At 44.8% G+C, this 14,042-nt stretch overlaps 1 protein-coding gene across 2 annotated transcripts in view; it reads right to left on the bottom strand.

The window, feature by feature from the left end:
- Nucleotides 1-14,042, bottom strand: part of FGFR2 (fibroblast growth factor receptor 2) — a 95,324-nt gene that overhangs the window by 56,201 nt on the left and 25,081 nt on the right. For both annotated transcript variants that reach the window (XM_028121757.2, XM_088020088.1), the window contains one exon: nt 5,955-6,124. In XM_028121757.2, coding sequence (XP_027977558.2) covers nt 5,955-6,124 — 170 coding nt within the window. The remainder of the gene's footprint in view (nt 1-5,954; nt 6,125-14,042) is intronic.

Genomic DNA, 14,042 nt, shown 5'->3' with positions numbered 1-14,042 from the left:
AAAAAGCTGAATGAAAAATCATCAGATGACCCAGCAGTCACACTGCTCGGTTTATACCCAAAGGAACCGCAAGCAAGGACTCAAAACAGATACTTGCACACGCCATGCTCGAAGCTGCTTCATTCACAAGAGCCAAAAGGTGGAAACATCCCAGGGCCCATCAACAGATGAAGAGATACACAAAATGGGGCCTATCCATATAATGGAATATTATCCAGCCCTAAAAAGCAGTAACAACACATCCGAACCCAGGCAGCAAGACAAATATCCTATGATTCCACTTACACGCAATACCTACAACAGGAAATGCACACACAGAAAAAGATTAGAGGTTACTAGGGCCTGGGGGATGGGGGGGCAGGAGAGAGGAAAGGAGAATTATTGCCTAACGGATACACAGTTTCTGTTTGGGGTGATGAAAAATAAACGACAACTTTTATATTCTGTATATTTTACCACAATTTTGAAAAATCCCACGGATCATATGCCCAACTTTGCTCTCAACAGTATACCTTGGGCTGACTGATACTTACATGTTCTTGGGATGCCCTTACTACCTCCATGTTTCTGACTTTTCAAGTGTTTTTTATAAAAACACGGGACCACATTTGAAGAAAACAGTTTAGTAAGAGCATGAACTTTGGAGGAAAACCACCTGGGTCCAAATGGCGGCTCTGCCACCGAGGAGCCACGTGACAAGCCTCATCTATAAAAGGGGCGAAATGACAGTCCCCCTCTTTGGGCAGCACAGGGGACCCAGTGCAGTAACACGGGTGAGCAGTCACTGCATGCTGGCTGATGGCAACATACACCTGCTTCCTCATCACAGATGGCCCGATCTGGGATGAAAGCTGAAATGCCTTGGCTGAGAAAGAGGTCCGCAAAATATAAATGTATGAAGGACATTAGTCGCGATTTTTCCAAAGAAACGTACTTTGGGATTAAGCATAACATTTAATCAAAAGTCTCTCATATGACATCTAAGTAACCTGGAAAATGTAAACCTAATGAACCTACCCAGCAAAACCACCAGTTTCGTTGTGATTATGAAAAACAAGTTTTACCTCATCTTTTCTTGGGCCTGAAACATACCAGGAAATTGACAGTCCAGACCGGGTGATGCTTCGCCCTGCTCAGGGGTCCACAGGATCTCTCCCCTCCAGGAGGCCTGAGGCCATGTCCTCCGGTGCCCGTCCGCTAGCCAGATGGAGGGGAGTGCTGGATCCTGTGATCTCTCTTGGTTCTTTGGCAGTTACTAAGCGGCATGAAAGGCAGTTTTTTAAGAATACTCTTCCCCTCTACGCTTGAGTCACTACCTAGGAATGAAGTCGGGAACTGAGGTGGTCTATTTCTTTTTTAATTTTTTTAATATTTTATTTATTTATTTGACAGAGAGAGAGAGAGAGACACAGCAAGAGAGGGAACACAAGCAGGGGGAGTGGGAGAGGGAGAAGCAGGCTTCCCGCGGAGCAAGGAGCCCGATGCAGGGCTCGATCCCAGGACCCTGAGACCATGACCTGAGCCGAAGGCAGACGCCTAAGGACTGAGCCACCCAGGCGCCCCTGAGGTGGTCTATTAATTACCTCGGTCCTCTTGCTTTTCTGCATTAAATGGTAATTACTGTTCAGAGCCCTTTGAAATATCTAGCCTTTTGGTAACCTCCTCCTAAAAAAAAAAAAAAATCTGTGCTATTGTTTAGGATAAAAAAATGGTTGGTAGTTATGCTACTAAATCACAGTTGGAAGGGATCAGATGTTCAAGACTATCCATTCAAACTTCATCTTAAGGATAGGTGACCTAAAAGAAGAGCTTCAACAACTTGCCCAAGTCAAGATTGATGAAAGAGCGAGCCCAGGCAGGAGTACAATTAGGGAGATATAGTTATGCTTCAGGTCAACCTTTATCACCATAAATAATAACATCCACCCAGCCTTTGCCCACATACTAAGAAAAACAATAATATGACTCTTAAATCACCTAAGGAAGGCTCAGCATGAGTTCTTTGATAAATAAGACTGAACAACAGCATACCAAAGAGCTCTCTTGGTCATTTTAATTAAAAGGAGCTTTCTGTCCCATTTCATAATTCTCTTTGATTTTGTTTTGGGTTTTTTCAGGTTCCCTTCGCCCTTCACTGGCCACCATTTCAAAACAAGCTGTAACACAGTGGACGAGAGCCAAGGTGCCTGATCCATAAACAGGTAGAAAGAGCTAGACCGACAGCTGAGCTAGGCAGACAGAGCGACCATGGTTTATGGAATGAGATTTATGAAGGGAAAAAAAAAAAAAAATCACAGAAATAACACATATTTGTTTGCGGAAACTTTCAGGTCTTGCTTTCTGGAAAAACACATCTTGGAAAACTTGACACTTCGCTTCTTCATTATATACAGTGGCAAAGGGATGCAAGTCAGGGGAGAGGGACATTTGGACATGGGGCTGTCCACATGTCAATGGGGTCTCTGCTTTGCAGCGGCGGGGGGGGGGTTCCCTCAGACCGAATGTTGGAGAAGCACCAGCCAGGGGGCTTGGACTCGTGGTGGGGGCGGGGCTGCTGGCCTCTGTGACCACCCAGGACTTCATGACCTGGGGGCCTGGGTTGCGTCTAACACATCATTAGCAAGGCTTATGCTGTAGGTAACTATGTTTTCCCAGGAGATGAGAGATCTCTTTCCCTTTCAAATCCCAGAAGCCCGTGGGGCTCGACAGAATTCCTGAGGGAACGAGTATCCCCCAAATCAATGTCCTATACCACAACTGCTGTAAAAACTCCTTACTCAACCCAGGTTGACCACCTTTGCGCTTGATGGACTGACACCCCCACCACACCCCAGGGCACTCAGGCATGGCCACGGTCTCTTCTCCAGAGGAAGTCCAACAGGACCAGAAATGTGCACTCCTCACTGCCGGCCAGCACACCGCCTTCCAAACGTTCCGATGCTCTCCCCCCTCCTTGATCTTTGTTTTTTTAACAGCAAAATATATTTTATCTTTTTACAAGATCTTGTTTTTTAAGGAATCTTTACACTCAATGTGGGCCTCGAACCCACACCCCCAGTCAAGCATTACATGCTCTACCGATTGAGCCAGCCAGGCACCCCTATAGCAAAATATACTTCAGATTTTTTGTTCCCATGCACTCAAATCCCCACTCTCTTTCACTCCAGAAATGGCTCCAACATGAAATGACAATCCTTTGGTCTATGCCTCCACTCGAACAGGTTAAAGGTACTCTGCGAAAGGTTTCCCCACTTTGCTTTTAGAACCCGGGCGCTCTTCGGTTAGTGGAATGTTGCCCTCAGTGATTAAAACTGAACTGCACCTGCTAAAAATCAAGCAGTTTTTCCTCATCAGGCACCCTTAGTCTTCTAGCTCATTTATAATCACTAATTCAGATTTGCAAAAAGCTCCTTACCCATAATAATGATGTTGGTCCTATTTATTTTGAGACCAGGAGTTTCTGGAGGCTCATCAACTCTTTTTACTTTTTTCCAAGGCTGTCTTAAATGAGGAAACTCGTTAACCGCCAGGATTTTGACCACCACTCTTATACTTTGGTTGTATTGAAATGAAATCATTAGAACTGCATCAATTACGTTCCCGGAGAGCGTTTGGTGGTTAGAACAATCCCCAGGGCCACAACTGTAGTGGTTTTAACTCCTCCTTTCCAACCAGCACCCACGTAAGGAAATCTTTGTCTTATCAGCCTTTACAAAAAAAAGCAAGCCAATCTTCCCAGCTCATGGTGCCTGGTGTAAGCACTGACCTCAGAGCAAAGAGACAAAGCACCTTTCTGCCTTCTGCTCCCACCAACAAACAGGAGTCGTGAAAGACAGGCCAAGCGTGTCTATTTCCACAGCTTCCAAGGCACCCACCTCACAGCAGATAAACCTCACACCTGTCGCACACGCAAATTGCCCCACGTCCACGCTTAGAAATTCACTCCTAGGCTTTCCCCGTTGTTGTCCTCTGGGTTTTGGCTTCTGGATATTTTTAAATGTTAAAACAAAAGTCAACCATTTTTTAGAAGAAAACAACCCTTTTAAAGATGAGAATTGGGTAGGGTATTTCAGAAAAGGGCTCCGGGGCACTTTTTTATAGAGAGGAGGCCCAATGAACCACAGCAGTGATGAGATCGGGGCTCACGTGCCCTCTCAAGTGTCGTCGGGGTGTTGTGGACACAGCTGTAGCAGAAAAGTCCATCTACCAAGAAACCCTCTTTGACCTGGTTCTTCAGAACCTGGGGTCCAGTCTAGAGCGTCCCCCTGAAGGTTGCCCAGATGGCTCGGCTGATCCCAGGTCTCCTGATGTCCACGCCCTTGGGGAATTCATCTCCTTCCCTAATGATCTGCTGAATAACAGAAAACAGCCAAAGTGGTCGGAGGTCACTTCCATGATTAGGTTACCAAAGGCTGTGACTCTTTTCTTCTTCACACGCTACCTCTTCTCGTCTGCCCTCCCTGAGGGGGGCCAGCTACCACATGAAGAGGCCCACTGGGCAAGGAACTGAGGGCAGCCTCCAGCCCACAGCCAGTGAGGAACTGAGGCCCTCAGCCCAACAACCTGCAAAGAAGTGAGTCCAACAGCCCCGGGAATGAGACTGGGAGCAGGTCCGTCCCCACAGCTGATCTTACAAATGAGACTCCAGACATAACTGAAATCTTAGTCCTACGAGAGACCTCGCCGTGGAAGGCCCAACTAAGCCACACCTGGAAAACTGTGATAAAAAAATGTTGTTTAAAGCTACTGCACTTTGGGAGAATTTGTTACACAGTAATAAGTAACCAATGCACCGACTCACAGACTCATGCTATCCAAACGGACCAAAGAATGTCATAGTCAAATTCCTCCAGCCTTCCTCATACACTACATTCCTCAAGGCCTCCCCTTTCATAGTAAATAGTGCAGAGAGACTCCCATGTCTCTCTTCCCGAGACACCCTTCCTTCAAACTCAGCCCAGGTTCCCTTCCTGACCTCTGTTATCCTTAGCCATCCCAAGAGCCAACATCCTCTCTCCCTGCACGCCCACAGGACCACATGCTCTTCTGACTTTGGCCCACTCGGATCACGGCTCTCTGGTCTGTCTTCCCTTCAGGACGAGGAAGCCCCGTGAGCTAAGGCTGTGTGCTGTCCAGCCCTCCGAGGGTGCCTGCCCCCAAGGATGCTCATCAACGTCCACTGACTGGATGAACAAGAGCCTGAACGGGCATTTACAGGCCTCTTTAGGGAGACGGCTGTCAAGCTCCACCTCCCCCAGAGGGGGGAGACTACACTTCACCACCTTCTGTGATGGGCTCTCCAGAGCCTTGTAGACGGAGGACAGAGATGGCCTGTCACCATGGAAGCATTCTCTCTTCATAAACACTATTTCATACCCAGCGTCTGAGCCAAGTCCATCCATACTCACACAACCCTGCTCAAACAGGGCAAGTATACTGACGCTTCTCCGATTCTGCTTCAGTTTTAGTTTTATAGACTATAAAGCATATAGAAAACAGACTCTCAACTTTCTACCCTCCTGTTATTAAACTCTTCTCGCATAAAGAACAATGCCAACGGGGACTGTGCTTTTAAAGCATGTGCAAGTCCAGGAAAACAGTTTTAAAAGATCAACTGTGGAAATGACCGATGAGGAGAACGACTGATTTATTTTTTTTTAAGATTTTATTTATTTACTTGACAGGAGGGGGGAACACAAGCAGGTGGAATGGGAGAGGGAGAAGCAGGCTTCCCACAGAGCAGGGAGCCCGACATGGGGCCCGATTCCAGGACCCTGGGATCATGACTTGAGCCGAAGGCAGACGCTTAACCGACTGAGCCACCCAGGCACCCCGAGAACAACTGATTTAAAAATATATATATATTTCCATCCGGTTCCTGCTACCTTTCAACTACTTAAAAAAGAGATTCATAAAAACGTAAGAAAGAGAACATTTTGAAAACTTCATTCTACCTTATAGCCTCCAATGCGATGTTCCTGCTTAAAATCCTTTCCATTCTTCAGCCACCGCATAGTTGGTGCTGGATTTCCCCCAGCCGGACAGCGAAACTTGACAGTATTGGCTGCAGGGACGGCATGAAGTCGCTTTTCCATCTTTTCTGTGTTGGTCCAGTACGGGGCTCCTGGGGTGGAAAACACGGTTAAAATGTACAGAGGACAGCTTCATTTCCATAACAGGGAAGATAATGTTACTTTGTAAGTGAGCGAGCTAACATTCTCAAAAATCTTTGGGTAGTATTTACATTAGGAAAAAAGTTTTCTGAAGTCTAGCAGATGGCCTAGCAGAAGGTCCCTGGAGATGGACTGCTTATTAGTTTGTGTCTCTTAATGGGGGAAAAAGTGTTTGAGGTACCTTCTCTCCCTTGTTCCTAGGGCCAGAATATAAATTCATGGCGAATCATGTTTTCAAATGCTACTTTATACAGTAACTAACAACAGCTAAGTCCTCCAAAATGAATCATTTTAGATCACCACACCTAGCAAATGATCACATACACATACAAGGTGTGCTCGAAGCCTGATCAGTTCAGCCACGGAAGCTGTAAAGAATAATCAATAATACAACTTACCATCCTAAGATGATAAATTATTCAGGGAGGCATCATTAATTTCCCAGTACCTTATATGACAAACCAGAAAGCCCTATCACTAACTATGTTTTAATTTTTTAAATGGACAAAAGATTTTTCAGTGGTTGTGAATGCCATAATTCTACCACCGCGTCTAAACAGGTAAAACTTAACAGAAGGCTATCAATTACGTGTTATGTGAAGGTGAGCCCTCTAAATGGCCCGCAAAGTCATGGATACAAGTGATTCTTTAAACTCAAGAGAAGAGATAACTTTTTAAATTGCCAAACGAAGGACATTTTATCTAAGTAGGAACCACAGCATCGATCCAGAATACCACTGTAAATTCTTCATGCCTGCCAACAGCGGCTAATGAGCACTATTGACTGAGGGCTTCTTATTTGCCAAACCAAGCTCTAAAAACTCTTACATGTTTAGCATATTAATCCTGACACCAATCTGATGAGAAAAGCATTATTATAACCCTTGTTCACAGACAAGGAAACTGAGGCACAGAGAAGATACAAAGCTAGGAAGAAGGGCAGGCAGATCTGAGCCAAGGCGGTCTGATTCCAGAGCCCACTGTCTTTGCCCCTACTCTCCATGGCTGGTAAGAACCAGCTTCTCCAAGGGGTCGAAATCCATACCTTCAACCACTCTGATGTTAAAGACCGGAGTCCAGGACAGCCAGCCCTTGCCAAAGGCACACTGCCTTCTTGATTACTGCCCAAAAGTTTCACTCAAATGTCGTACAGCTATTTAACTTTTCACATGTATGTTTCTGTCTTAGCAAACTGGCAGCCAAAATTTCCCTAAAGCATCCATCAACAGGGCCTTGCACCTTCTAGAACATTCTATAACACTGAAATTCTAGAAGACTGATTCATAACTGTGTTTACCACTGATGAGGGTTAGACTGAGCAGCGGCACACACATTTCACAAACCAGAGACAAACGGGTCCAGGCAGGGGTTTTGTCTCTGATGTGGATTTACAGGTCTCCTCCTCTATTGTGTGTCTGACAGAGCTCGCTCCCGGGCGGGGGTTAACAATCCCCTTCACTTAACAGCCAGACTCTCATGGCAGAATGAGGAATTGGAAAAACTGCGTTCAAAACACCTACCCTTGTTTGCCTCACCCTTGCTCTTGAAACCTGACTATAAAAGGTGGAGCTGAGATTTCTTAACAAGGGCATGCTGAATCTTCTTTATCCTTGTTTATCTAAGTATCAGTGTAGATGTAGATGGTGTCTACACAATGCCAAGACCTTGCAGGCAAGGCAAAACTGAGGCGGTCATGTGTACCAGAGAAAGAAAGGCCAGAGCAGGGGCAGGAGGAGAGCCAAGGGAATAAGAACGGGGTTGCACGCTTTCCTCTGAATCCAGTTGTATCTGCAATGAGTAGGCAACTTGGTGGCCATTTGGCTTTGGGTGTCGAATGCCCATAAACACACCCATTCTTTTGAGGGCTCACTGGGGAGTACTTGATTGCTATTCATCACAAGACTCCCAGAGCCTGGCATATACTGGAACAATTTCAATAATCTTTCATTTTAAAAGCTTCTACTTAGAAAAATCCATCCACAGCACAGCCACTAAAAAGAAACCATTAAGAGCACAAAATAAATAATGAGCTTTGTCGCTACACAAAGACTTTTATAAATCTGACCTAAATGAAAAGCATACCTCATGCTGTCAGGTGTCTATACTCATGTCATTTGTTTAAGTAAACACAATGGCCTATTCATACGAATTAGCTAAATATTAATGTAGTAACTCTTTGAGATAGCATCAATTACAGCTGAGCTGATCCTCTGGAATGTCTTTCCATTTTCATATAAAAGAAATCAACAGATACGTGCTTACATTCCATTAGGCATGATTTGTACGTTCCCTAAAATGTTAAAAAGTAAGATTTAGTTGAAGGAACTAGGAATGTTGCCGGAGCGAAGCTGTCAGGGAGGCTGTAACCCACACAGGGATCACCCCAGACTACATGAGCCCGCACGGTCATGGCCTGTGGCAACATCACACTGACAGCCGGCACCTTTGTCTTGGCACCTAAGGAATGATTTAAGGACAAGGGCGAAAAGAATTTTGCTGGAATTTCTGGCAGGAAGCCACTTCCCTGGGGTAAAATTTCAATCGTCAAAACTGCACCTATAAAATCTGCTCGTGCAAAATAGATGCACGGCCACGAAGCAGGGTATGGGCGCCCAGCTTGTCATCTAAAATCGCAGGGATGCCAGGTGGGCGGGGCACTGTGAAATCTAATCAACAGAGTAGAAAATGGTCACCTACACGGCTACCCCCTTGAAACCTACATCTGCAACACTCTTTTCCTGAATACCTGTAAATAGTGACTCGACAGAAAAGCCGTTGAGCCAAGTTTTCCAGGTTGTCTGTGTGGCAGTGGTGGGCCACCCCAATGCTCTGCCCAGTCCCACTCACGTCACACAGGACAACACACTTCTGTGACCAGACTTTCCTTGAAGATTTTGGCTCATGAATTTTTTTAATGCGCATGATGCTAGAGGGGAGGAATTCTTATTTTATAACGGCTCCTCCTGAAATAACCTAGTTTTATGTGGAGCCTGAAAGGTCTAGAAAAATAATGAGACTGTAGGACTAGCCCTAGCTGCACTTTCTTCATCGGTGGCCTCATGTCCTCCACGAACTTTGCATTCAATATTTCCTGCCATTTTTGCAGTCTGGACACACGGAAATGCCAGCCACTACCCCCCCCAACACACCCCCCCAAGAACAACAACGCAGCTGGTGGGAGACCAGGACCAGGCTCCTCTTTTCATATGGTGGGTTAACTTTCACTTGCAGAAGGAACTCACCTAACAAATTAATGATTTACAAAAGCAAAATGGCCCTTGCACATAGTAGGTGTTCAGTACAAACCTTTCCTCAACAATTTTATAAAAGATGAAACCTGCAGGCCAAGGCTACATCACATTTCAAAGAAGTCTCTGAGTCTCTGAGCATCTACTTAATGGATCCTCCCTGGCATAATCTTAGGGGTGTAGGAGGGGTGAGTTTAAAGTCAATCCACAGAAAAGGAATGGTGACAGAAATCTCGGAGGGCGTGAAGAAATGAACTCTACTAAATCGGAGGGAAGCAAGTTGACCTACAGGATAGGGGGGTCCCTTCTGCTCCGATATTCTCGGATCTTCTGATGTAACAGGTAGCAAAAGAATGATGCTCTCTTAGTCATTAAATACTAACAATGAGCTTAAAGGAACAGTAAAATCCAGGCAAAAAATAAATAAGTAAAATCCCGTCAAGGAATACTACACCTACTCAGTATCATTTTCTACACTGAAACAGTTATTGTATATTAGTGAAAATGCTAATAAAATTTTACTTTAATACAGCAGTATTCTCTTAAGATGTGCTGGTTAAACAGAGATGGATAACCCCACAAAAACTTCCCTCAATGTTCCTTCAACCTACCACCTCCATCCCACAGTGAAGATTCATCACATTCCTTTGCTAGGCCTCCTTTTTGTCATTTACGTATTTCCATCACCAGGGGGTCTCCATAGTGAGATGTATCCTTTTCAATGTCTGCTGACCAGTAAGAGTAGAGCACCTGAAGGGTACAGCTTGAGTCGCCTTCAGCCCATGGAGTAGGCACTCAAGTGTTTATTGGATGGATGGATGGATGGATGGATGGACGGATGGACGGATGGACATACAGAGAGATGGACAAATGTACCAGATGGACAACTACTAAAAGCTTGAGCTATAAAATGAGGGAGTTGAACTGAATGTTCTGGTATGGTAAGGTCCCTCCATGTCCTAACATTCCGTCAGGTATTCTAGGCAGATAATGATTTTGTCAACACATGGGAGGATTAGAGGGTTTCTTTTGACCATGCAATCAAAAACATGGGCTGCCCCTACAGAAGCCCTTACATGCCCCAGTATGTATCTCAACATGGACACCTAAGGTCTATGGTCTCCTCTCTTTCTGAAATCAAAAACAGAATACAGCCCAGTGGTTTAAAGGAAACATGGAATCATATTATCCCTGTACCAATAAGCCTCAGTCACCATCTGGTCCAACGGCTGATGTGATCAATGTCACCCAGAAAGGTCAAGTGATCTGATCAAGGTTGCATGGCCAAGGCCAGGCTGAGGCAAGACCCAGGCCTCCAGCTCTCTGGGCAATGCTCTTTCAACCACTCCAGGCTGCCCTTTGAACTCTCCCATGGTAATTAAGTCAAAAGTTCAAGATTTATGTGAGCTGTGGACCCTGATGACTGCCAACTGTATTTTTATTGATGCAAAAATAAAAAAACACAGCCTGTTTCAGCTCCTAGATTAAGTCTCACAAACTCCCTAAAGCCCCACTAAGGCCTCTGTCTTAAGTCTATAATTAGGGCCTTTAAAAATACCACTAATCAGGACATTTGAATGCTTTGACCCTGACTGGGGTGGGGGTGGGAAGATGTCTCTGAGCTCCACCCCCATCCTTCCAGTAGACTGAGGTTCATCTGTTTTCAGTTTTGCATAAATTAAGAGAAAACAAATCTAACAAAATACAGCGATGTGAGTGTGTGCATGATTATGGGGGCAGCGGGCTTTATTTGAGAATCTCATTAAAAACAACAACTTGCTGACCAGTGAGGCATTTGATAAGAAACACATTAAAACAAGCCAGGCAAGTGACCCTCATTTGAAATGCCTGAGTCCACCGGGAGACCAGCTGCCCCGTGGGAGGTTCCTAGGATCTGCCTTCAAAAGAAAACCCTCCACTTACTCGTTATGCTGGTTGACCACAGTGGAGGCCAAGAAAGAGATAATTCAATCCAACCTTCCGGACAGAACACCATCCCTGGCTTTTGTGATAAAACACCCAAACCAATTTAGGATGAGGTTTTCATTATGAAGGAATGTCAAAAAAATTCAGGAAGCCTGTGTGCTTTGGGTTTATTATTATTATTATTACTATTATTTTTAATTCCTGGAAACTGCAACACAACATTTACCAACTTAGATATAATCTCTACTAAGTAAAAATCCCAATTAGACCAAAGGTGACGGTAAACTGTTGTTATCAGCAGGTTAATCAACAAAAGGAGTATGGAATCTCAGGCCAAGTTCCTTCATTTTCCCTAGCCAGTTCCAAAAAAATTGCCTTTCTCCCTGACACAGAGTATGGGTACTTGCAGGTCTCAACAGGAATGAAACCAAAATAGAAAACTGCCTTGTCTCTCTCTTCACTCAAGAGAAAGAACCACTCCGGGAGCAAAAATCTTGATAAAGCTGCCTTGCTGTGATTATCCCTCTAGTTTAGCAGTTAACCTGAATTTTGTCAATCATGATCTTCCCGAGAACTAAGTCTCAAGCTTTTCAGAAATATTAATCACTTAAACACAAGCTTGAGGTAATAAAAAATCACTCGAGAAAAAAAAATGGACATGCATGTCTACTTATTAGTTGCCAGATAACCCATTAAGACACCTGTACCTAGGGGAGGCAAGGACTAATTAAGTTATGCTTTCTCTGCTGAAGTAGAAACTCTGAACCTTTCAAAACCCTCAACCTGGATGCATTTCAAAAATTAGCATTTGAAATCGCAACTTTCTGTCCCAGAAAGTCTGTTTCACTAAAGGGCATATGTAAGCAGCATTATTTCCTGGCAGCCAGGCTTGCAATGACATCACAGGATTGTTCCGCTCAGGGAAACGTCTAGCGCTGGTAAGGTGTGAGGTCATCAGCTAGTCAGCTGCTAAAATATGACCTGAGAATGCCCTTCACATCTGTGAGGGAAGGACTTGACTTAAAAGGCAAGAGAAAAGTCAGGTCAATCAAATCAGCCCATTGCAGGGATTTTCAAAGCATGTGCAACAGGATATGTGAATGAACGCTGTATTTTAAAGAAGGTCTTAGGGTCAGTAAGTTTGGAAAACCCTGGGAAAGGCCAAAATTAAACGGATGTTTTACCATTGAACACTGCAGAGTTTAGTATGCTGACTGACGGACACTGTAAGTCTGAGAAAAGGGTCCTAGGAGGAGGTATTTCTCAAATTCATTTCAAAATACAACTCCTTGGCACAGAATTAGTCTGGACTAGGGTTCCAAAGGGATATACTTTGGGAAACACCAGCTTATTCTCTTAAGGCACTAAGGCACAGACCAGACCTGAGCATTACCGCTTCTCATGAGACCCATGAAAGATGTACATGAGGACTGTAATTTCACAGAATACTCCCTCAACATCCAGGCTAGTCCTTGCCTCCCAAAGTGGTCTACCTGGAAAGGCGGGTCTGAGACACGATGCGATACGGCCCGTGATGTCAGAGAACGGAACACGTGAACTTTCAAAATCAAGCCACTCAATCTACTTATGTGAGCGAGGAAATCTCTACAGGGGAGCTCACTTTTGAGCTGAGCTGGGTCTTGTATGATGGTGTGAGAGTTAAAGTCAACCCTGAATATTGTGAAACATCCCTGTAAAAAAATCAGATCAGACCTACTTCCATGGCCAAACTTCAACAATCTTGCCTTAATTTTGGACTTATTTTTGCCCTTGTATTTGCCTGCCATGCTTTTTGTACTCTGTACAAAATTTAAGAACTCTACCAGGCAGATAAGCTTGCCGCCTTATAGCTAACTACAAAATCAAATAAACAAAAATCTAGCATACCAGCAGAGAGAACGACCTGCAATATATTTTTCAAGCCATCGGCTACAGAACTAACATCTACCAACCCAAGAAGAAAAAAAAACTTCAGACAAGCCCAGAAATGTGACTGTCAGCAGAAGATCACTGGAGCATCATTTGTTAACTTCACTGAAGAGGAACTTTCAAACACCCCCCAGTGGCATTTCCAGACAATCAGAAGGCACCAGAGGAATCAATCCGGACACATGGGTGTTTTCCAGGTGGCTGAAAATGCATGGAATTCGGCGTTTCTACAATTTTCCCTATTAATCAGGTCAGGCATTTGACACTGGAGGTGGCAAAAAATTGTTTTAATGACAACATCCCATTCCCCGCCTTGCCAATTACCCTGGCCATGGCATTCCTCTGTCCACACAGGCCACAGCTGCTTAATCTCCGCTGCCCCAGGCTGCACCTGTGAATCAGACCAGCCTAATCACACTAACAGATGGCAGAGGCCAAGTAGCCAGCTAAGAACCGCTATCACTTTAAATCGCATCTAATGTTTCACAGGCACCAAACAGAGGCAGTTCCCGACAGCAGTATCTCCCTGGTACAGCTAACACCAGCCCTTAATCACTGCAGAGCACCCATCGTGGGGCAGACTTGGTGTCATTCAAGAGCTAATTACAAAGAACCCTGGGCCCAGGGTGAAGGCACGGCATTCATTAAATGCACTCCACTCCCTGGTCCGTCTGCACAGGCACTGGGAAGATGGGACTAGTGTTCAGGAGGAAAACCTGGAGGTTTGTGGCAGGTAATCCTTCCCAATCATCAGAAAGAGGTTCAA

The sequence above is a fragment of the Eumetopias jubatus genome, unplaced genomic scaffold (genome assembly GCF_037043125.1).
Source record: "Eumetopias jubatus isolate StellerSeaLion01/CBP00866 unplaced genomic scaffold, mEumJub1_p1.0 scaffold_17, whole genome shotgun sequence".
In the NCBI taxonomy this organism is placed as follows: domain Eukaryota; kingdom Metazoa; phylum Chordata; class Mammalia; order Carnivora; family Otariidae; genus Eumetopias; species Eumetopias jubatus.
Note: the sequence above shows the minus strand (reverse complement) of the source record. Positions and strands in the feature narration are given on the sequence as shown.